The 24,793-nt window shown below is 39.6% G+C and overlaps 1 protein-coding gene across 3 annotated transcripts in view; it reads left to right on the top strand.

Annotated features, from left to right (window-relative positions):
- The window catches only part of SOX6 (SRY-box transcription factor 6), a 315,755-nt gene that overhangs the window by 224,488 nt on the left and 66,474 nt on the right, over positions 1-24,793 (top strand). For all 3 annotated transcript variants that reach the window (XM_083348763.1, XM_083348764.1, XM_083348762.1), the window contains one exon: positions 18,274-18,423. In XM_083348763.1, coding sequence (XP_083204889.1) covers positions 18,274-18,423 — 150 coding nt within the window. The remainder of the gene's footprint in view (positions 1-18,273; positions 18,424-24,793) is intronic.

The following is a 24,793-nucleotide window of genomic DNA, read 5'->3' as shown; positions in this document are numbered from 1 at the left end:
ATTGCCTATGGAGGTAGAAAACAAGTAAGCTCAGAGAGCACCAAGGACTCCTTAGATCAACTGTGCAATTTAAATAAGTTCTTGTTCTAAATGTTTGACATTGTACATTTTAAAATATATACTTTATGTACATATATAAGGAAATAGGAGCAAAGATCCAAGAGCTCAGGTAGAAATGCTTACACAAGCCCATGACCAGCTGAGAGGAGGGACATGGCAAGCCATGCAGCCAATAAGAGTGCAACTCTTATCTAAATTGGAAGGGAACTCTTGGAACAAACTTCCTTGAAGGGTTTAAGGCAGCTCCTCCAGAAAAATCTCACTTTTAAATCAAAGTTGGAAAGCAGGGTCAGGGACTGCTTTTCCAATGGGTTGAAAGTGGGAAGATGATGATTACCCATTATTGCATTGCAGAAGAGTTAGGTGATCTGTACTTATTTATTTATTTTTTATTTATTTTATTGGATTTATATACCGCCCTTTCCTGAAGGACTCAGGGCGGTTTACAGGGTATTTGAAACAAGGAATACAAAAGTTAAAAACAATTTAAAAAGATTAAATCAATCCCTGAACAAAAGTAAAAACCCCAATTAAAATTAAAATTCTCAGCCTGGGCCAGAGAGCTCGAAGAGCCAGGTCTTCAGGTCCCGGCGAAATGAACGAAGGTCGGGGGCAGTCCTAAGCTCCATGGGCAGCTGGTTCCAGAGGGCAGGTGCACCCACTGAGAAGGCCCTCCCCCTGGGTGTTATCTGCCGGCAATCTTTTACCGGCGGCACCCTGAGAAGACCCTCCCTGTGGGAGTGCACTGGACGAAGGGAACTTGATGCTGGCAGCAGGTGTTCCCTCAGATATCCCGGACCCAAGCCATTTAGGGCTTTATAGGTCATCACCAGCACCTTGAATCTCACCCCGAGGGCAACCGGAAGCCAATGCAGCTCGCGGAGTAGAGGTGTTACATGGGAGTATCGGGAAACCCCCATCACAACTCACGCGGCCGCATTCTGCACCAGCTGAAGCCTCCGAGTGGTCCTCAAGGGCAGCCCCATGTAGAGAGCGTTGCAGTAGTCTAAACGGGAGGTCACGAACGCATGAGTGACTGTGCGTAGGGCATCTCGGTCCAGGTAGGGTCGCAACTGGCGCACCAGGCGAACCTGGGCAAAAGCCCCCCTGGTCACGACTCATATATGATCTTCAAAATTGAGCCGTGAATCCAGGAGGACGTCCAAGTTGTGAGCCCTATCAATGGGGGTAACACCTCACCCCCCATCATTAAAGGTGGAATAGTCTGGTTAACCCGATATGCCGATATGCACAGCCACTCAGTCTTGGCAGGATTGAGACGAAGCCTGTTTCTCCCCAACCAGACCTGGACCACCTCCAGGCAACGGGACATCACGGTGAGGGCATCGCTGGGTTGGTTCGGGGTGGAGAGAAAAAGTTGGGTATCATCAGCGTACTGATGATACCCCACCCCAAAACCACGAATGATCTCGCCCAGCAGCTTCATATAGATGTTGAACAGGAGGGGCGAGAGAACCGACCCCTGAGGAACTCCACAAACGAGAGGCCTTGGGGTGGATCTCTGCCCTCCCATCAACACCGACTGCGAACGGCCCAGGAGATAGGAGGAGAACCACCATAAAACGGTGCCTCCCACTCCCAACCCCCTGAGACGCCGCAGTAGGATACGATGGCCGATGGTATCAAAAGCCACTGAGAGATCTAATAGGACTAGGACAGAGGAACATCCCCTGTCCCGAGCCCGCCAGAGATCATTCACCAGCGTGACCAATGCCGTCTCCGTGCTGTACCCGGGCCTGAAACCCGATTGGTACTGGTCCAGATAATCAGTTTCCTCCAGGAACAGAGGAAGCTGATGCGCCACCACACTCTCAACAACCTTCGCCAAAAAGTGAAGGTTGGAGACTGGATGATAGTTATTTAAAACAGCTGGGTCCAGGACAGGCTTTTTGAGGAGGGGTCTCACCACTGCCTCCTTCAAGGCGGCGGGGAAGACACCCTCCTTCAAAGAAGCAGTTATTACTGCCTGGAACCAGCCTCGTGTCTCCTCCCGGGCCGCATAAACCAGCCAGGTGGGGCATGGATCCAACAAACAGGTGGCGGAGCTCAGCCTCCCCATGATCCTGTCCACATCATTAGGGAAACAGGATCGAACTCAGTCCAGATAACATGCTCAAGACCGTCTGATTCTTCCACATCAGACTCCGCCCAGTCAGAGTCCAGGCCGGCCCGGATCTGAGCGATTTTGTCTGTCAGATGATAACTAAACTCCTCGGCCCGTCCCTATAAGGGATCCTCCCTCACCTCCTGGTTAAGGAGGGAGCGAGTCACCCTAAACAGGGTGGCCGGGCGATTATCTGTGGACGCGATGAGGGCAGCGAAGTAATTAGACTTCGCCGTCCTCATCGCCGCAAGATAAGACCTTATAAAGGTTCTTAGCTGCAATCGGTCAGATTCTGATCGGCTGGACCTCCAACCGCTCTCTAGACCCCGTCTCCAACGCTTCATCTCTAGGAGCTCCACAGAAAACCATGGAGTCCAGCGGGATCTGCACCAGGTCAGGGGTCGCAAGGGTACAACACAGTCGAGTGCCCTGGCGGCCGCCCTGGTGATGGTTAAACAGGTTATGCAGATATATCCTTTATGACTATGTTGCATTTCCCCACTACCCTTTCTGTTAAAGCACAAGATTCTAAACTACAAATAAGTAAGTATATACAAACTTCAAGATATTTAGGTAAATTACATTCCAACACTTCCTTCCTCTTCTTAAACTAAGGTTTCTTTTTTTCTGTTCCCTGTTCTTTTTTTCTACATATTACCAAAGTTGTAGCCAAGACAATTCATTCATTCCTGGTCATTAAAGGATAACTGACTGACCTTTTTTTTTGGATAGTCCTTTAATTCAGCTCATTCACAAGAAGATGAAGTATCTTCTGTATTTCAATGTTAATTTTTTGTGTAGTATATATAGCTAATATTTAAAGATTAAGCATCACTTTCAGCAAATATCTTCTGGTTATTATAGATAGTATATTGAAAGGGATATAGGTACAGGTAATATCTCAGAACATTCAGCAGGCATTCACTAACAGAGGGTTGCAGAATTGAACTGATTTTCTACAAGTGGTGATTTTTGTTGCCAAGATCTACAAAAATACAGTTTTTTTTGACAGATTGCAGTTTGCTAAATCTAGTAGCAGTCACTTTGAGGGAATCTGACTATAATTTTCACAGATCTCCTTGGTGTTATTTCCATAATTCTGTTTCCATCATTTTCATAATTTTGTTATGGAAATAGTCATTTGTTCACTTTAGAGCAGGGCTCTTCAAACTTGGCCCTTTTATGACTTGTGGACTTCAACTCCCAGAATTCCTCAGCCAGGGTGCCTGGCTGAGGAATTCTGGGAGTTGAAGTCCACAAATCATAAAAGGGCCAAGTTTGAAGAGCCCTGCTTTAGAGTAAATGGATAATATTTTGACAATAGGAGTCCCAAGGAGCACAGATGACACTACAAATGCATGTAGATGTATTATACACACAAAGACAAAAATGCTATATTTTTGACTTTTCTGATTCCTTTCTGATGTTTCTTGTTCCTCCATCCCTTAAGTCCTTTGTCTCAGTCAAATGAATTAGGACAATTTTATTTTCTCTTCTGATTTTCTTTCTGTATTACATTACTTTAATTTTTTTGCTTCCTTATTATCTTTTTTTCTGTCCTTTACTTTATTCTCTTTTGTGTCCTCTGAGAAGAAACCAAAGATATAGCATTTTTGTCTTTGTGTGTGTAATAAATCTACATGTATTTGTGGTCTCATCTGTGTTCCTTGGGATTCCTGTGGCCAAAATATTTCCATATTGTATCACAAAGACCAAACTTTAGTTATTTCAATCAGATAATTTCCATTGTATAAAGTATAGACTTTTTTGTCAATTTAAATATGTAACAAAACAGTTGTTTTATTTCAGATGCAAAGTGAGGAAAGTGCTGTGTGCCAAATTCTTGTGATAGCTGAAGGGTCTGGCAGCTATTTTTGGTTTATCCAAGTGAATAAATGTGCTTTTGGGGTGCGCTTTTGATTTTATAGTAAACTTGTTGTGAACAGGTAATTCAAGGAAGTTATAGTTAAACATTATAACTGAAACTGTCCTATGTAATTTGGCTGTTCTCAGGGAGCACAATACCCTTCAATTTACTTTGTCAAAGTTGCAGTTCAGAAAAAAAGTATTAAAGCCCTCTGTTGAAGATCATACTGTGTACATAAGTCATAGAAGAGGTGCTTCTGTTTATTCTCTGGCTATAAATGAAGTGATTCTGATGCTCTTTTACCCAGAACCCTTCCACATTTCATTACTAGCACTGGGAAAACTACTTACATAAGCCAGCATGCATAACTCAGTTGCCATGTAAAATGCTGATGTTGTATAGTTAGCATTTTTACATATGTACAGCTATGGAGCAAGGCAGTATATTTTGTAATCTTTCATGTGAAGAAATGCAGATGTATTAGCCCCAAAATAATAATTGTAAAGGTAGAGAGTCCCATATCTACTATCCTCTTTTTATGACACTTCAAAAGAAAGGTAGAGTATAACATTTTGCCCCCTTATTGTTCTATTGCAACAGTACAAAAAACTGTGTGAAGGAGTATTTGTTTCCTGATGCCACTGTATCTTCAAGAAGTACTGCATTGCATGTTATCTTGGGGGGGGGGGGGAAGGGATAATGTCCTAGAGTTGCTTGAAGAATTTGTTTCTGACTAATTCTGATACATGCTGTTTTGGTTTGAAACATCTGGGCTAGAGAATCATATTTCAGGATCACCAACTCTGATTCAAGACTGACCTGACCCAAATTTTTCAGGCAGATCGGAACATAGCCATCATCAGAATCTCTACATTTAATATTGTCCTGCAATTTGTGGTAAAAAAAATCTAGCTGGACAGTTAATACATGTGATCCTTTTTGCTTCCAAAGAGAGAGAATTAGGAACAGAAATTCATGCATGATTGAATTTCTGTCTTATTTTTATTATTACATATGTGATGGAAAAGAAACTATTGTACCTTCTCCCACCCCACACATACACCCCACACACTGTAGGTTGACAAAGAGCAGGAAATATTAACTATAGAAGACAATTCTAAAGGTGAGGTAAATTACACAGTTTTGCTAATATTTGTGGTAATGGAATAGATACGACACTTTCAAAATGAATTAGATTGTTGTTGATATAAAGTTACCACCAAATACGAGGTCATTAAAAAACCCTAACAAAATGGAAAATCTGATCTCCCTTTTTCAAGGTCACTAATAAATTCATTTTACTAAATAGATAAGGAGAATAAAAAGGGTGTTTTATTTTCTGTTTTTAGGATTTTTGCATAAATAGGTAGCCCACATTTGATCCCTAGCAAAGACTAAGATTTCAGGATCCAGTACAAGTTGGTTACTGAGACCAAAGGTTTATTCTTCTAAGCTTTCGGTCTTGTGCTGGAGAACTTCAGAGAACTTCTCTCTATCCAGAATATATGCATGGGGCTGTGCTACACGTGTTGTAGAACAGCTCAGTGCACATATTCTGGAGAGAGAGGGAAGTTTCCTGACAATGGACTCAGCATAAGCCTGAAAGCTTGGAAGAATAAAGCTTTGGCCCCAATAACTGACTCAGATTGGATCCTGCAACATTATCTGGAGACATGTATATTTACCTTAATTCTAAGACTGCTTGATCTTTAGGTGCAAGTATATCATCACAGAAATGTATATACTGTATGTCTCAGCAGGACTTAAGTCATTTAGAATTCTGTGGTAATTATCTTTACTCCTACAACAAGCGAGTGTTTTTTTTTAAAAAAGGTAAAGGTTTTTTGTACATTTTGCATTTCTGATTGTACTGGCATTTTTATAACTGATTTATTGTAGTTAGCATTATGAATTACTACTTTTTTAAACACAGAAACCACATATGGCAGGGGTGTCAAACTCAATTTCATTGAGGGCCACATCAGCATTGTGGTTGCCCTTGGGGGGCCAGGTGGGTGTGGCTGGGATGGGTGTCGCCTACTGGGTGGGTGTGGCTAGGGTGGGCATGGCCTACTGGGTGTGCATGGCCAGCTCGACATCACTTGCTTCAGGGATTCCTGGGTAGGACTGGGGCAGTTCTGAGGGTCTCTGGCAGAGGAAGGTGGGACCGGGGCAAGTGCCGGGACATGGTCCCTCCCACCCTCTCTCCCTTCCATCCTCTGTTCTTTCCTCCCTCCCTCCCACCCTCCATTCCTTCCTCCCTCTGTTCCTTCCTTCTTCCCTTCCTTTCTCTGTTCCTTCCTTCTTCCCTTCCACCCTCCCTTCCTTTGCCTTCTCATCTCTTTCCTTCCCCTGCACTCTGGGAGGGGGAGGGATTGCCAGCACTAATATGCTGCTGCTGCCCATTCCTATACTATGTGGGTGGGTGGGGGCAATCCTGTTGAAAGGAAAGCCTCATGGCTGCAAGGCTGGAAGTGCTGGTGGGGGTGGGGGTGGGCGCTGATCTACAACCTGGTTGTGTCCATCAAAGCCAGAACACACACAGCCTAAGATCGACTGGAACCAGCAAGGAGTTGCCCTGCCACCTCTGTCCTCTCTGGAGAGAAAATAAAAAACCCTTTTTGCCTTCCTACCTCATTCTCCATCCTTCTGGCTTGTCTCTCCAGAAAAGAGAAACTAAAATCTTCTTCCCCCAGCCAATCTTCTCTTCCCCTTTAAAAATTCCTCCCCAAGAGCCTTGTCCTGCCCCCAGCCTCCGCGGAGACCTCGGGAGCTCCCGACCTCTCTGCCGAAACATCAGAACTCTGGCAAAGGCTCCCAGGCAGCGCCGATCCCTCCCCCAATTCCCATCTCCACTACACTTCCTTCCTTCTCATCTCTTTCCTTCCTCCACGCTCAGGAAGGGGTGATGGGAGAGGGAGAGATTGCCACTGCTGCCATGTTGCTGCCAGTCTTGTTATCCCGCATGGGGGGGTGTCTGTCCCAGTGAAAGGAAAGCCTCATGGCTGCAAGGCTGGAAGTGCTGGTGGGGGTGGGGGTTGGTGCTGATCTACAACCTGGTTGCGTCCATCAAAGCCAGAACGCACTCAGCCTAAGATCCACTGGAATCAGCAAGGAGCTGCCTTGCCACCTCTGCCCCGCCCCCCGAGTGTGCACACAGGAGACAGCCAGTGCCGGAGTCCTGGGTGAAGTCAGCAGGGACACTGGACTCTGCTTGCGCGTGCATGCAGGGGGTGGGGCTGCCCCGTGGATTTAATGCTGAGCGTGTTTGGCTTTGATGGCTGCAACCAGGTTGTAGATCAGTGCCCGGTCGGCCTGGGCCGGGCCAAGGTGCAGCGGGCCAGTCCTTCGCTCTTTTCAAAGCAGGTCCCCGGGCCGGATGGAACCACATGTCGGGCTGGATCCGGCCCGCGGGCCTTGTGTTTGACATGTCTGACATACGGTGTCAGATGGATACTGTAGCATTCAAAACAAAAATTAATGTGTGTCTCTTTTAAGTTTGTGGCATATTATCTGGGTCTACCAATATTTATATTACTGGCCAGCCTCACTCTCCTCTGCAGTAATCCTGGACAGGCTGATTCTTGTGGAACATAATGCAAGAAATCAACATTTAATAAAGGACTAGGCAGGTTTCTCTAATTGTGGATGCTTTTGCATGCAGTTTTGCCCTTTTCTGGAATCATCATTATCATCATCATCATCATCATCCCCAGCAGAGGTCAGCAGCTTTGCCACTGAGTTATTTTATGAAACCTTTTAACATCTGTCCCATGGTCTGCTGACTTCATTAGCAGTTCAGAGATCTCCGTGTGCTTAGAGCCATCCCAGCTCTTGTTCATCTTCACAGCTGTGAATCAATTCAGGCTTTCCAAAACAGGGCAACCAGATGGATAATAGAAATAACTGGATAACAACAAGAAGGGAAGCAACAAGTGAAGAAACAAATGTCTTGAGTTCCAAGATAATTCGGAGGAGTTGTTTTGGGGCTTCTTTTTTCTTTTAACAATTACAATTGCCAGTCTGTTCTTAAGAAACAAGGAGAAATGGCATTTGGCTCAAAAAAGGAAAGTCTATTCATATCTGTGTGGGAACCTAATCAGGCTCTTGTTTCCAGTGACGATAGCTCCCCAGTTGAACCAGGTCTGTGACAAGAATACTTCTTTTGTATGCCGATTAATGTGGAAGCGATAAAATTTCCTATAAGAGACATATGTGTTTACATCTCAAGATGTGTTGTTTGACAAAAAGCTTTGTTCTTTGCATATTTCTCTTGCAGAGCTTCATGTTGAGTTGTTTTTCTGGAAAGCTTTGATTAGCTAGAATTAGTTTGCCAAAGTAAAATAGATATTTGTTTCATGAGTCCTCTTGCTGAGCTGTAAATTGTAGTCAAATGTATGAAGAGTGACAGAAAGAAAGTGCTTATTTGAATCTCTGGCCAATGTTAGGCATATACATAAATACAAGCAACCATTTCAAAAGAATAGCAGAGAAATATCCATATTTTGTGATCTAGTACATGACGGGATCCATATATATCCAAACACAAAATACTCTTATTTTACATCAGATACTGGTGTAATATTTAAATAATGAAAACTCTGACTAGTGAATATGCTTTTTTTCTGTCAAGCCGGACAAAAGATACAAACACACACACGCATGCACATGCACACAAACAGAGGGTATGAATTGGAGTATGTCTGTTGTAGAAGTAAGGATACAAAGTTATGTAGAGTTAGAAAGAATGATGGGGAGGTATAGAGGTAAGTAAGCCTAAACTGCCATTTCTCCCCTAATTCCTCACTGTTTTCTGCTACCATTACTTATATTTTTTTATGCTTTGTATAATATTGCTTATCCTGAAAGGGAAAGAATGTATATATGGATATGGGTATGTATATATATGTATACTTATAATAGTTTCCACCCTGACATTTCCAGGGTGATCTGTTTTTCTCTCTGGCTTAATGAGAGAGATGGCTTTCATTCTGTGAAAAGTTACTCAGTAGAGTAAGATCCACTCCAAGTAAGTAGACTAAGGAGAATGATTCACAATCTACCCCTTGTCTTTGTAAATATTGATCTTCCAGTTAAACAATACTCTAGATATAAGCCACTTTTTCCGTAGACTTTGGCAACTTCTTCAGCAAGTGCTTTTCAACTTGCAAGTTCTATATTTTATCCCTCAAAAGACATTTAACTTAGGAGGGAGGGAGGGAGGGAGGGAGGGAGGAGAGAGAGAGAGAGAGAGAGAGAGAGAGAGAGAGAGAGAGAGAGAGAGAGAGAGAGAGAGAGAGAGAGAAGTCACTTCTCCTTCTCTCTCAGTATTGTTGGGGTTGTGCTGTTCGCATTGTGAAGGAAATTCCTACCAATGTCAGCAGGATTTTCTTACCATTGCAGAGGTGTCTGAAACAGAAGAAGGCAGAGGATTCAGATAGCTATCCTGTAGGCAAAAAATGCAACGTCTCTTCCACCCCACCCTCATGTTTCAGTTCAATGTGAAATGCATGATTCTTACATCTATTTGGTCCTTTGTCTACACTTCCTAAATAGCCTTAGAAAACTTTTATATGTCAGATGTCTCTTATGAACTGGGGGCGGGGGGGGGGGGCAACATGGATGCAACCCCTGCATTTTACTAGTTATTTTTGTCAGCCCAGTTACTTACTCTCAGCCCTTGATATGGCTCCTAATGAGGAACAACAGCTGTATTTATAGAGAGCCTGGTTCATACAAGACATTCCTTATGAAAACATATTCCTAGATAGCGTTGCATGAGGAAAGCTGATATAAACTAGCTTATGAAATTGTTAGCATGTTTAGCAGGCACTAATTAGTACAGTTTTAAAACTTTAGGATTATTTGTTTCATATACTTCCTGTTCATAGACTACATTATTTAGATTCCATTTTCTATTACATTATTAATATTTAGCCCAAGTTAAAACTGAATACTTGTAAATAGCAGTAGCTCTTAGACTTATATACTGCCCCATTGGGTAGTTTACAGAGTCAGCATATTGCCCCCAACAAGCTGTCTCCTCATTTTGCATACCTTGGAAGGATGGAAGGCTGAGTCAAACTTGAGCCCCATCAGGATCGACCCATAACAGGACTCTTTAAAAGGTATAATAACATTTCAGTTTTTATTAACACAATATTTATATTTAGCTAACATGATCTTTGTTGTTGTTGTTAGTTGCGAAGTCATGTCCGACCCATCGCGACCCCATGGACAACGTTCCTCCAGGCCCTCCTGTCCTCCACCATCCTCTGGAGTCCATCTAAGCTCACGCCTACCGCTTCAGTGACTCCATCCAGCCACCTCATTCTCTGTCGTCCCCTTCTTCTATTGCCCTCAATCTTTCCCAGCATTAGGCTCTTCTCCAGTGAGTCCTTCCTTCTCATTAGGTGGCCAAATTATTTGAGTTTTAGCTTCAGGATCTTACTGACATGTTATATAAAAATTGTGGTTTTGTTGCAATATTATTTTGGATGTAGAAACATTAATATTTACAATATATACATTCATAACAGGTAACATACGTTCAAATGAGATTGTTAAAGGTATAAAATGTGCATGGAAAAGATGCCCCAAACCTGTTATTTCAGCTTTTCCTTTATATCAGAACAATTTTTAAAGTATGTAATTTAATCGAGTTAATAACTTTTAAACTTCTGCTATCTACAAATGATGTATGCAGTTGTAAGTGGGATTTATCATTTTTTTCAAAGAACCCGGATGCTGAGCAGAGAGCTGTTTTTCTAACAAGAGTATCTGGCTCCCTTGACATGCCCTTGTGCAGCAACAGAGCAGTTCTGGAGTTGCCTCTGAATTGTCACACAGTTAAGTTGCTGATGAGTTTTTAGCTTCTTTTAAAATTGCCTCCATTTGTGGAGACACAGTTTATCCCTCATGTCACCTCTTTAAATTTTATGGAATTGAATGCTCCTGGGGTTGTGCATAGTTAAGGATCCATAGAAGTTTTTTTTTTTTTAAACTCATGCCATGCTAAATTTCTTAGGCTGGGATTGAAAGAGGTGCTCAAGGTCACTAGGAAAAATTTAATCCAGCCCCCTGGAACCTCAAGCATTTTAAGGAGATTGAAATAGCTACTTCACGTCACAAAGTGTTTTCAAAATCACTTTGGTTTACCTTAGCCTGGTGTACTCATAATTAATGAAAATAAGTGGCATCTTCTTGCATTTTAGCATCATACTGCATGCTCGGCCCCTTTGGGACGTGCACAATGCAATGATGCATATTGAAAAGAGATGGGGTTTCTATTGCTAGTGTACCTTCATTGGTCTGATCCCTGTTCCCCATATGGAAATCCATTGAACTAAACCATATATATAATTGTAAAAATAGAAAGCAGAAGTCCAAGAAATCACAACTTGTTCAGACAAGTTAATTCACTGCAGTAGCTTCCCACGGTCCATTGTTTCATCTATGGCAAATAACAGTGATCTTTACTGAATCCTATAACATTTAGCTTCCTTATTTGTTTCTGAATTTTAAAATGCTTGATTCAAATGCTGGTTATGATTTGTTGTTGTTAGCTGCAAAGTTATGTCGGACCCATCACGACCCCATGGACAATGTTCCTCCAGGCCTTTCTGTCCTCTGCCATCTTCTGGAGTCCATTTAAGCTCACGCCTACTGCTTCAGTGACTCCATCCAGCCACCTCATTCTCTGTCGTCCCCTTCTTCTCTTGCCCTCAATCTTTCCCAGCATTAGGCTCTTCTCCAGTGAGTCCTTCCTTCTCATTAGGTGGCCAAGGTATTTGAGTTTTAGCTTCAGGATCTGGCCTTCTAAAGAGCAGTCAGGGTTGATCTCCTCTAGGACTGACCGGTTTGATCGCCTTGCAGTCCAAGGGACTCGCAGGAGTCTTCTCCAACACCATAGTTCAAAGGCCTCAATTCTTTGGCGCTCAGCCTTTCTTATGGTCCAACTTTCACTGCCATACATTGCAACTGGGAAGACCATAGCCTTGACTATACGGACTTTTGTTGACAGGGTGATGTCTCTGCTTTTTAGTGTGCTGTCTGGATTTGCCATTGCTTTCCTCCCCAGGAGCAAGCGTCTTTTAATTTCTTGGCTACAGTCCCCGTCTGCAGTGATCTTGGAGTGCAGGAAAATAAAATATGTTACTACCTCCATTTCTTCCCCATCTATTTACCAGGAATTGAAAGGGCCGGATGCCATGATCATGGTTTTCTTAATGCTGAGTTTCAACCCAAGTTTTGCACTCTCCTTCTTCACCCGCAACAAGAGGCTCTTTAGTTCCTCTTCACTTTCTGCCACTACAGTGGTATCATCTGCATATCTTAGGTTGTTAATATTTCTCCTGGCAATCTTAATTCCAACTTTTGATTCATCTAGCCCTGCCTTTCTCATGATGTGCTCTGCATATAAGTTAAACAGGCAGGGTGACAGTATACAGCCTTGCCGGACTCCTTTCCCAATTTTGAACCAATCAGTGGTTCTGTGTCCAGTTCTCACTGTTGCTTCTTGATCTGCATATAGGCTTCTCAAGAGACAAATAAGATGGTCTGGTACTCCCATCTCTTTAAGAACTTGCCACGGTTTGTTGTGATCCACACAATCAAATGCTTTAGCATAGTCAATGAAGCAGAAGTAGATGTTTTTCTGGAACTCCCTAGCTTTCTCCATGATCCAGCATATGTTGGCAATTTGATCTCTAGTTCCTCTGCCTCTTCAAAATCCTGCCTGTAGTTATGATAGTTCTCAATCCACATACTGCTGGAGTCTAGCTTGTAGGATTTTAAGCATGACTTTACTAGCATGTGAAATGAGTGCAATGGTGCGATAGTTTGAACATTCTTTGGCACTGCCTTTCTTTGGAATTGGAATGTAAACTGATCTTTTCCAATCCTGTGGCCACTGTTGAGTTTTCCAAATTTGCTGGCAAATTGAGTGTAGCACTTTTACTGCACCATCTGTTAAGATTTTTAATAGCTCAGCTGGAATACTGTCACCACAACTAGCTTTGTTGTTGCTCAGTTTTTCTAAGGCCCACTTCACTTCACATTCTAGGATGTCTGGCTCGAGGTTAGTGACCACCATATTGTGGTTATCAGGGGTGTTAAGCTCGTTCTTGTATAGTTCTTCAGTGTAATTTTGCCACCTCTTCTTAATCTCTTCTGCCTCTGTTAGGTCCCTGCCATTTTGGTCCTTTGTCATGCCTATTTTTGCATTAAATGTTCCCTTCATCTCTCCAATTTTCTTGAAGAGATCTCTGGTCCTCCCCATTCTATTATTTTCTATTTCTTTACACTGTTCATTTAAGAAGGCATTCTTATCTCTTCTAGCTATTCTCTGGAATTCTGCATTCAATTGGGTGTATCTTTCTTTTTCTCCCTTGCCTTTTGCTTCCCTCCTTTCCTCAGCTATTTGCAAAGCTTCCACAGACAGCCATTTTGCTTTCTTGCATTTCTTTTTCTTTGGGATAGTTTTAGTTGCTACTTCTTGTACAATGTTGTGAACCTCCATCCATAGTTCTTCAGGCACTCTGTCTTAAATCTATTTGTCACCTCTACTGTATATTCAACAGGGATATGATTTAATTCATACCTGAGTGGCCTAGTGCTTTTCCCTACTTTCTTCAGTTTAAGCCTAAACTTTGCAACGAGAAGCTCATGGTCTGAGCCACAGTCAGCTCCTGTTCTTGTTTTTACTGACTGCATAGAGCTTCCCCATCCTTGGCTGAAGAGCACAATCTGATTTCTGTGTTGACCGTCTGGTGATGTCCTTGTGTAGAGCCATCTCTTGGGTTGTTGGAAAAGAGCGTTTACTATGACCATCATCATGATCTACGGTATTATTATGTATCTCCCATGATATTTGCCCAATTGGCACACTCTTGGGTTCCTTCAATTAAATAATGTCATCTATCAAGACCTAGGGAGTGTGTTTTCTTTATTGTGGTGCCTGCCCCCTGGAACAAGATACCTTCTGAGATCAACATACTGCTGATGTTTCAGAGGGCCATAAAGACCTGCTTGGAGTCCCTTTATGGGATGTTATAGGTTGTCTGCCAGGCTCACCATCTTGTTTCTTTTATAATTTTTTAAGTTAGTCTTGTTGCTGTTGTCTGTTAGTTCTTATTATACCATTTTAACTTGTTTAATACACAGGAACTTGCCCAGATTTGCTTGGAATTGGATGGCATAAAATCAAACAATAAGTGTGACACCCACACTTAATTTCAGTACTTAATTAAATTGCATCTGCAAGTTTATTTGTTCTTTATAAAGTGACACACTCCTAGTTAAAACATTTGACATACTCATATATTAACACAAATATAGATTCATACACCTTTATTCAATGTAATGGATAATCTTCTACATTAGTATGCAGAGATCGTTCAGTGTCTACATGGCTTATTGTTTCAGATTTTTCCTCACGTTTAAAGCTAAAGCAGGGTTTATTTATTTGAAGTTTTGAAAATAATATTGCACCAACCATGAAACTATTATTTTATGAACCAATAAAAATACAGTAGAAGAATTTACAACTGTTAAAAATTTATACTGGTAATTACTGCTAAGCTTGTAAGCCGCCCTGAGTCTTCGGAGAAGGGCGGAATATAAATGGGATTAAAATAAATAAAATAAAATAAAATACTCTGAAAACAATAGTTATGACTCCTGACATTCAGAGATGACTAAACCGTATTAAAATTAATGACTTTGTAGTAGTAAAAGAGCTATGAAGTTAACATTGCAATGGAAAATATTTCTGTTGAAGTATCAAATGCCAATATACATGTGGAACCTTGATCACTATTTTAGTCACTGAAATTAGACTCAGTGCCAGTGGCTAATTTAATCACAGTTCTTCACCCCACAGCAGAATACAGCCATTATGCAAAACACTGATATAAGGATTATTTTTAGTCAACAGAAGAGTATATCTTTACAAGGCTAACAAAATGTTTTGAAATTCTGGACTACTTTACCAATTAGATATTTCCTGATCCTGAAAACCAGGTTATATGAAGCAAATTTCATAATGAATAATGATATACTGTGTGTGGTTCTGTTTTAGCCTTGTGTCTCTTGAGAGATGATCGACATGTTGCCTTATTTGAGGATAAATTGCTTCTGAAAAATATTGCTCTTGGACTAAGAATGACTCAGTGCCTTGCTTTGACATTCTTGAATAGATTTGGCCGAAGTATAAAAGTTCATTTGGTCATGCACTTTCTTTTCTTACTCCATATTAAGTATGTCTCCGGATTCTCATATAACATAGCTGACACAAGTAGATCTGAGATATGCCTTGAAGAAGACAAAGTGAGAAAACTGAACCTTCAGTTTAGGTACATTCTGGCTGGTTCTTGGGGCAATACGTGACATCTGAATCATGGCAGGGAACACATTTCGTTCATGCAAGTTGTAAACTGAGAAAATTTCAATTTTCTGTTCCCAAGTAAAGAGTGTCTGTAGATGGATCATGGCATTTGTCACAGCAGTATAAACTATATAAGGAAAAGAGAAGTGCAACTTTTTAAAGTAAATAAGTACAGGCCCGGCTATATAAATATATCCCCTCTTACAACATCGCATTTCCCCCCGAATTATGTGCTTCTATTATGGTAACCCAATTTTGCTTGTGTATGAAATAATATACCTAGGAACTTTGCAATTGCTCATCAATAATATTCTGGTCTAAGAATTAAAGAATAATACTAAGAAAGAATATCATACTAGTTCATGTGTTGCGTGTGTGTGTGTGTGTGTGTGTGTGTGTGTATGAGCTGTCACTGTTGACAGCTGTCACTGTTGTGACTACAGCCTGTGGATGGCCTTGGGTTAGGCTGAAACAGGCAATAAGATTTGCCCCATGTTTGGGGCCTAGCAAGGTATTCTAAAATACTTAACAAACACTTAACACACACACACACACACACATATATATGTATGTATTTATATTTATATTTATATATTTATATTTATACACAGACACATACATACATACATACACACACACATACCACAGAGCATGAAAAAGTGTGGGATAAGAGGAGCAACAACCACAGTATTCATCGAAATCTTTAATTATAGCAAATTCTTAAATTTTGTATTCTCTCTGAGTAGGGTTTGCGTGACACAGTAGTGGAATTTATAATAAACAGACTAGACCAGGGGTCCTCAACCTTCGCAACTTTAAGACTTGTGGACTTCAAATCCCAGAATTTCTCAAATGGCTGAGGAATTCTGGAAGTTGAAGTCTACAAGTCTTAAAGTTGCCAAGGTTGAGGACACCTGGACTAGACAGACTGGTGCTGCTACATCTAGGTGAATTTCATGCAATGTGAAGTGAACTGGCCTTTCCATAGGCTGGTTGTTAGAGCATTATGGGGGAACAAGCTTGTAAGCCACCCTGAGTCTTTGGAGAAGGGCGGGATATAAATGGAATTAAAATAAAATAAATAAAATAAAAATAAAATAGAGCATCATTTTTTATGTAAAGACCCAGAGTATTTACTTTGATCCCATACATACATACATACATACATACATACATACGTACGTACATACGTACGTACATACATACATACATTCATACATACATACATTTTATCTCACCAGTGAGATTTTGAGTACTCAAATTTTGATATAATCAAGTTCTGTGACTTTTATTTCTGTTGAAATTTGCAATGTTTTTTTAAAAAAGTTCCAAAAACCTCCAATCACTATGACTTAGGTGTAATTAGCCTTATATGCTGTAAGTGCTTGCTTATGTTGCACTCTTTGCTAATGACTGAATTCATGTGTATGTTTTGTAATGGTTGCTGGGCCGGCCTAGACTGGCTGCCTCTAGCCGGTTAAGTAGGGTTTGGGGCAGGAAGCTGCTGCTTTAAATCTATCGGTCGCCGCCTATCGGCCAACCATATAAATAGCTGCACAGCAGCTCCTTGTTTGCTTCTGTTATGTTCTGACCTTTAATAAAGCCTGTTGCTGTTGAACCTTCTGTCTCGTTCAATGCCTGCAAGAACCGAATACTCAACATTAAGCACATCTGGCTTTTACAAATTATTCTTCATTAAACTTTCAGTTAATTATATATGCTGAAAGGTCTGCTTTGGATTACTACAAATTTTTTTTAATTTGGCCATTTAAATGATAGTAAAGTTGGAAATTTCATACAAACCACCACTTTTTCATTGATTTTACTAACAAGGAAAACCTTACATAGATTTATTTGCGAGACAGGAATAGACCTTTCCCTGTTTATAATGGGATAATTATTTCTATTGCTACATAAAGGTGAGGTTTTTAAGGCTGGTTGTTAAGAGACAGTTAACTATTTGGTTTGTTCAAGACACAGCGCATAATATTTTAAGAATAAATATGACATAACTGTGCTTCTTTTGACAATGTTCAGTTCTCTAAAAAGTGTAAAACTTGTTATGTAAACTCTGTAGTTGTTTTTACTAACTTAATGTGCAGGGATCTCAATAAGTTTCTATATTAGCAACTAAAAGGTGGTATATGTAACGTCTTATAGTTACTGGCAGAAACAACACTACAGGTAGTTTGCGACTTACAACCACAATTGAGCCCAAAATTTCTGTTGCTAAGCGAGACGTGTGTTAAGTGATTTTTGCCCCATTTTACAACCTTTCTTGCCACAGTTGTTAAGTGAATCACTACAATTATTAAGTTAGTAACACAGCTGTTAAGTGAATCTGGCTTCCCCCTTTGCTTGTCAGGTCTGAAAAGGTGATCACATAACCCTGGGACACTGCGACTGTCATAAATATTAGTCAGTTGCCAAGCGTCTGAATTTTGATCATGTGATCTTGGAGATGCTGCAACGGTCATACATGTGAAAAACGGTCATACTCACTTTTTTCAGTTCCATTGTAACTTTGAATGGTCACGCAATGAATTGTTGTAAGTCAAGAACTACTACCTGTAATTGTCCATTTTCCTCAAGTCAGAGAAACACTGCAAGGCATTAAAAACGAAACAAAGCATTGTTGGTACGATAACCAGACAGCTCTCCAAGGTTTGTTTGTTTGTTTCATGTGACCCTTAATCCAGAAGTCTTCCTTTCCATATCTTTCATCAAGCTGGTTAGCTGTGTGATGCCCCAAGTCCAGGAACACAAAACACAAAAGCCCTGCCATTTAGGATTCTCCAGGGCTCCTAAAAGAGAAAAGCTGTTCTTGTTTTGCAGCAACTCTATGCCGCTCAACTGGCCAGCATGCAGATATCGCCCGGCACCAAGATGCCTTCCACGCCTCAGCCGCCCAATACGACAGGGACGCTGTCACCAACCGGGATGAAAAATGAAAAGAGAGGGACCAGCCCTGTAACTCAAGTTAAGGTACTGATTTAGTTTGTTCTCCTGAATATTCCAGCTGCACGTAGAGACCTCTTGAATCACTGTCCTTTAACATCGCTTCATTTGATATAAGGATACTGTATATGAGGATGAATCCATATTATTATAGAGCCGTGGTGGCACAGTGGTTACAATGCAGTAATGCAGGCTAATTCTGGCAACTGCTAGCCAACTGCCAGCATTTCAATTCTCACTGGCTCAAGGTTGACTCAGCCTTCCATCCTTCCGAGGTCGGTAAAATGAAGACCTAGATTGTTGGGGAACATATGCTGACTCTGTAAACTGCTCAGAGAGGGCTTTAAAGCACTGTGAAGGAGCACATAAGTGCTGTTGCTATTGCTATTATACAGAAGGAGGCCATCTGGGATGATCCAAGGACAGATTTTCCTCATTTTTAAAGGAACTGCTACTATTGATATTACTGAAAGATGTGTTTGTCCTGGCAGAATATATATATATATATATATATATATATATATATATATATATATATATATATATATATATATATATATATATATATATATATATATATATATATATATAAAATTTATCAACAAGAACATCTCTTTGTACTTTAATTTCACTAAATCATTGACTGTTCACGGCATGTTGTCATTATTGTTGTTTAAGTTTAAATTCTGCCTTTTTGCCCACAATACATTCAGTGAGCTAACACTAATCTTAATAATCTATCATGCCTGAGAGCTGCCCTAGTTACCTGTTAGCTTCCAGATGCAATTTAAGGTGCTGCTTATTGCTTAATCAATGGGACTTGGAGTGTGCCCATTCTAGTTGATCTCACTAGATGGGCTGAAACATATAAAGACACACGGTCCCTTAGATAGCTTGGGCCTATGCCATGAAGGTCTTTATAGGTGATAACCAACAGCTTGAACTGAATCCTTCCAGTTCTCAAAATAGCAGGATACATGAACAGACTATGACACACCCATTACTTCATGCTCCATGGCATTCTCGACCAGCTATAGTTTCTGAGTTGTCTTCAATTGTAGCTACATATAGAGCACATTACAGTAGTCTCATTATGAGGTGACCCAAGGCATGAATGAAGGGCTTCCTGGTCACTGAAGGAGAGCTACCAACACACTGAATGTACCTGTGCAAAGATCTTCTTGGCCACAGCTACTACCTGCTCTTTAAGCAGAAGTTGTGAGTCCAGAAGGACCCCTAGACTGGATGTCAATCTCGTATGAGAAAGTGTAATTCTATGAAGGATAAAGATCCACTATTAAAAGGGCAGTTGGTTCTAATGGTTAAGGCACCAAGCTAGAAAGCAAGAGACTGTGAGTTCAAGCCCCATCTTAGCCAGGAAAGCCAGTTGGGTGACCTTAGGCCAGTCACTCTTTTTCAGCCCAATTCACAGTTGTGGGGAAAATAAGAGGAGGGTGTGTTGGATACGTTTGCTGCCTTGAGTTATTTGTACAAATAATAAAAGTTAGATATAAATAAATAAAGATGGAATGTATCCAGAAATTTTTTTTGGGGGGGAGAACAAACAATTGTACAACAATTGTAATTTTTTTTAAAGATTCTAAATGGAAGTAATTTTATTTGTTTTGGGAACTAAGCTTCATTTGCACGATGTTACTTATAACGATATATAAACAAACTAAGCGAACCCTGGGATGGAATAAGAAAAACTAAAACAGTTTTTATTGTTAAAAGATCAGACTGTTTTAATTTTTTTTATTCCATCCCAGTGTTCACTTAGTTTGTTAATTTTAATATGCCTGGGATGCGCATTTTTAATGTTATCAAGGAATATATATATAAATTTGTTCAAACAATTTAAAGAGGAAGATCTTGTTTCCTTTCCTGAAAAGAGAAAGAATACAGGTGAAAAACAGCTCTTGAGCAAGTCCATATTATAGCTTGGATACAAAGTAGGGTAAAGTTCTCCCCCATGTTCTTGACAACTTCATAAAAAGGGGTCATCGAGACTGATCCTTCTCTGGAGATTGGTGTTTGGACTTTATATCAAGAGAAGCAATCTGTCAGATAGACCAGTAACCTTGGAGGTCTTCTAGTTCAAACCTCTGTATGCAGGAGACCCTATACCATTCTGGACAAATGACTGTCCAGTCTCTCAACCATTCATCATATGATTTAGCCTCTTTACCCTTTATCATTTTTTATATTAATATATTTTATTAATTTTTTAACATGGTCACCTTAATATTTGGTAAACTTTTACCTTACTTAAGGAATAAATAAGACTAAAAAAAGAGAAAAAAAGAACAAGAGTAAAGAGGGATAAAAAGATAGTATACTACTGAAAGTCCATGTTTCCCTTAAGCTAATACATATTTATTTCCAAACTTTTTCTATTCTTTTTTACCATAATTAAGAATATATTTAATCGTTAAATATTCCATTTAATAAATCTAGTCATCTGGTCTTTTAACTCTTATTCAAAACATTTTTTTCAATCCATTGTTATTTTCTTAAAATCAATCACATTTACATATCTAAAATATGTCCTTATACACAAACCATTCTAACTCTTTTATATTACTCATATTAAGAAATAACATAAGAAAAGAGAAGAAAGAGAGAGTACTATGATATTTGAGGGACTCCTCCCTCTTAAAGTAAAATTCATATACAAAATCTTTCTATTACTTTAACCATATTCAAATAGGTGTTTCTTTTTTAAATATTCTCTCTGATAAGTCCCATCATTTATTTTCTTAGTTTTCACTTTGGCCTTCTTCTTTTGCCCAATATCTTTAATCAATATATTCTTTCTTGTGTTAAGTTCCATCCTTGAGTCCTTGAATTTGTGTTCAGTTATCTGTTTTATCTGCTCCTTCTCTGTTGTTATTTCCTGGTATTTTTTGTTGTTGTAAAGTTAAATTGGAGATGAATTGGTTTATGTTTTCAGAGTTATTTTGGATATCTTTGTGGTTTGAAGTCATTGTTGTTTCAATTAGTTGCAGCATCTCATATGTCTCCTCTTGAAAGGTATTTATTTTTTCTTTGATAAGTTCTTTCTGCAAGTCTCTGGTTTTCCATAGTGTACACGAATCAAGGTTTTCTTTTCTTTGCAAATAGCTTTGGAGTCACAGTTTAGTAGATATTTATAATCCAAAAAGGTTCAAAAATGTTTCCTGAAGTTTATAATACTCTCTTTGTCTGCAATCCAAATTGTTTTTTTTTGTCACAGTTGTTCTCTATTGTTATAGCTTTGAAGGTCACAAGCACTGATTAGTTTTTTCCAGATTTTGCCAAGTTCTGTATAAAAGCCATAGCTGTCATAGTCTTTATCCACCACTAGATGTCAGCACTAGTTTATTTTTTAAATTATCAAAATAGAAAATTGCCTTTAAAATGAGAATCTTAACCATTCAACAATTCCAAACTTATACAAATTTAGGTTTTATATTCAAATGTGCTTTTTGACTTCGGTTGCTTGTAGCTTGGGCTAGACTCTGAAGTTAGGCTAGCCTTTTCTCCTGTTGGTTTCTGGAAGGCTTCTCCTGGACCGATCGGGTTTCATGCCATCTCTCAGTGGTCCGCGGGACTTTCTTCCTTCTTTGCCGCCTCTTCAGGGCAGCTTCTGGCCTATTTAGGGTCTCCTAACAGGAAGAAATTCAGCCAAAGGGCACGGAGCCCCGAAATCCTTTGGCTGCTGCACTACTGTGCAAGACCGGAAGTCTACCCTTTATCATTTTTGTTGCTCTTCTCTGCACACTTTCTAGAGTCTCAGTATCTTTTTTGTATTGTTTGTATTCCAAGTGTGGCCTCACTAGTGCAGTATAAAGTGGTACCATCACTTCTTTTGACCTTGATGCTATTCTGTTGATGCAGTTTATGACTACATTGGCTATTTTGGGAGCTACAGCACATTGCTGGTTCATACTTAATGGTGATCGACTAGGACACCTAGATCCTTCTCACAGTTATTACTGTTGAGCCAGGTGCTACCTATTCTATGCCTATGCATTTGATTTTCCTGCCTAACTGCAGGACCTTACTTTTCTCACAACTGAGAGCCTTGGTGGAGCAGTGGGCTAATGCCTCCTTAAGTAACACCAGCTGCCTGCAATTAGTGCAGGTTCGCATCCCACCAGGCTCAAGGTTGACTCAGCCTTCCCTCCTTCCGAGGTAGGTAAAATGAGGACCCAGATTGTTGGGGGCAATAATGACTTTGTAATAATGCTGCTTGGGGTGTGTGTGAAAGCCCTAATAAGCAGGCATATACATAGAATGAAGGCTGTTGCTAAGCACATTGATTTGTGCTTTAAATTGTAAGCCGTCCTGAGTCTTCGGAGAAGGGCGGGATATAAATGGGATTAAAAAACAAAAACAAAAAAACTGAACTGCATTTTGTTCAAGTCTGTCAAGAATTTTCTGAATTTTGAATCTGTCTTCCAAAATGTTAGAAATTCTCCCTAACTTGGTGTCATCTGCAAATTTGATGAGTTCTTCTATTTTCTCATCTAGATCATTTATGAAAATGTTGAAGAGCACTGGGCCCAAGATAAACTCTTGAGTTACCCTACTGCATACCTCTCTTGATGTAGATGTAGTTTCATTGAGGTCCAGATGCTGGGTATGGTTGGTCCACCATCTAGTGTTGGTACTGTCTATCCCACATTGTTGTATTTTATCAAGAAGTAGGCTGTGGTCTATTTTGTCAAATGCCTTACTGGAGTGTAAATATACTATACTTGGACTTTTAACTTTGTTCTATTCTCCTGTACTCCTTTTTTTTTGTTCCCATCTAAGTGGCTTCTTCTGGATGTGCTTGTGTTCATGAATGGACAATTTGTCTTCCCATTGGAAGCATAATATTTTTGATATGAGTAAAATTCACTAATTACCTCCAATCTTCAAGGTTTGAGTTGTCCATTTCCTTTGTATCTGGCATCATAGGGTTTCACTACGGATAGTCCTTGACGTATGCCCACAATTGAGCCCAAAATTTTTGATTAAACTTAATTTGCATTTGAACAGGTATATTCTTCTTGCAATGTGCAAATACTAATTTATTCTCATTTTACATATATTGAAAAAAGTGCTTCCATTGTTGGTTTTGTAAGCGTGTGTGTGTGTTCTTGTGTAAAGAATCTGTTCTTGTATTATTTGCGTGGAAAGGTTATTGTTTAATCTTCTATAAAGGGACTACAATCTTATTTATGTTTAACTGCAGTTAATTTGGCGAGACCCATTCTGAATAAGCATGCAGAGAATAGATTTGTTCAAATAATTCCCTTGCTTAATTCTGCATAGACATGCAGTGAGTAGCACCCTTGCTTATTTCTGGGCAGACCTATTTGAAAGTCTGATTTGGTTGATCTTCCCAAAGGCTTCTTCTTTTTTTATTGATTTTTTAATATTTACATATACAAGTATTTGTGAAAAAATATGGTGGTTGGGTAGTTAAAATAAGAAATAACCAGTTGTAAATAGTTCAGGTTACATAAAGAGAGATGCCCTCTCTACTTCCCTTAGTTATTGCATAGTCAAAATAGGCAAGTTAGTACATTTCTAATTGTAACCTAGTCAATCAACAAAACTTAAAATATATTTTCAGTAATACATATCAATATCCTGTTTTTAAATTTTATCTAATTGCAATAGGATATTCTAGAGTGGCCTATACTATATAAGAAAAAGCTTAATTTTTGGGTAACCCACAATTCCCTATTTCAATAAAGAATAAGTCTTTTGTCTACAAAACTTATATTGTCCATTACAAAGCATTCTTATGTTTTACCATTAAAGTCTAATTTTCATCTTAAGAAATCACCAGTTATTAGAAATATGTTTTTTGTTTTAACCATTCAACAATTATTAAAATACTATCTTTTATATATAAAATTCTAGGTTCTATACTATGTTTCAAAAGCAACCACTGAATATTCTATAAGTCATCTTGACCATACATCAATTATTAAAGTACTATCTTTTGAAATGTCATTCCAAGTTCTAAAATATAGTTTGGAGTTATATTCTAAAAGCTTACATTTGTTTTCCTTTACCGATCTAAAAGCTAAATGTAAAATCAGTTATATTTTTAGGGATTCCCCTTAATCCATGAAAGAGATATTTTTATAGTCTATAGGAATCCCAAAAGAGAAACAAGTTCAGGTTTTTTTAAATCTAACTCTTGCCTTCCTTTTGTGCCAATCATGCTTCCCTCTTGGCATTTTTAAAATCTCAAATGTATCTTCCTTTCTTCCTATACCCCTTATTTGAATCCAGGGAGTGTATCCAAATGTCAGTTTTGCAAGGAAGATGTCCTCTTTGTAACCATTGTATTTTTGCTTTGATAATTCAGTTTTTGATGGTTGATATAATATAGTTGTAATTAAATCAGTCA

Source organism: Vipera ursinii (genome assembly GCF_947247035.1).
Source record: "Vipera ursinii genome assembly, chromosome: 1".
Classification (NCBI taxonomy): Eukaryota; Metazoa; Chordata; class Lepidosauria; order Squamata; family Viperidae; genus Vipera; species Vipera ursinii.
Note: the sequence above shows the minus strand (reverse complement) of the source record. Positions and strands in the feature narration are given on the sequence as shown.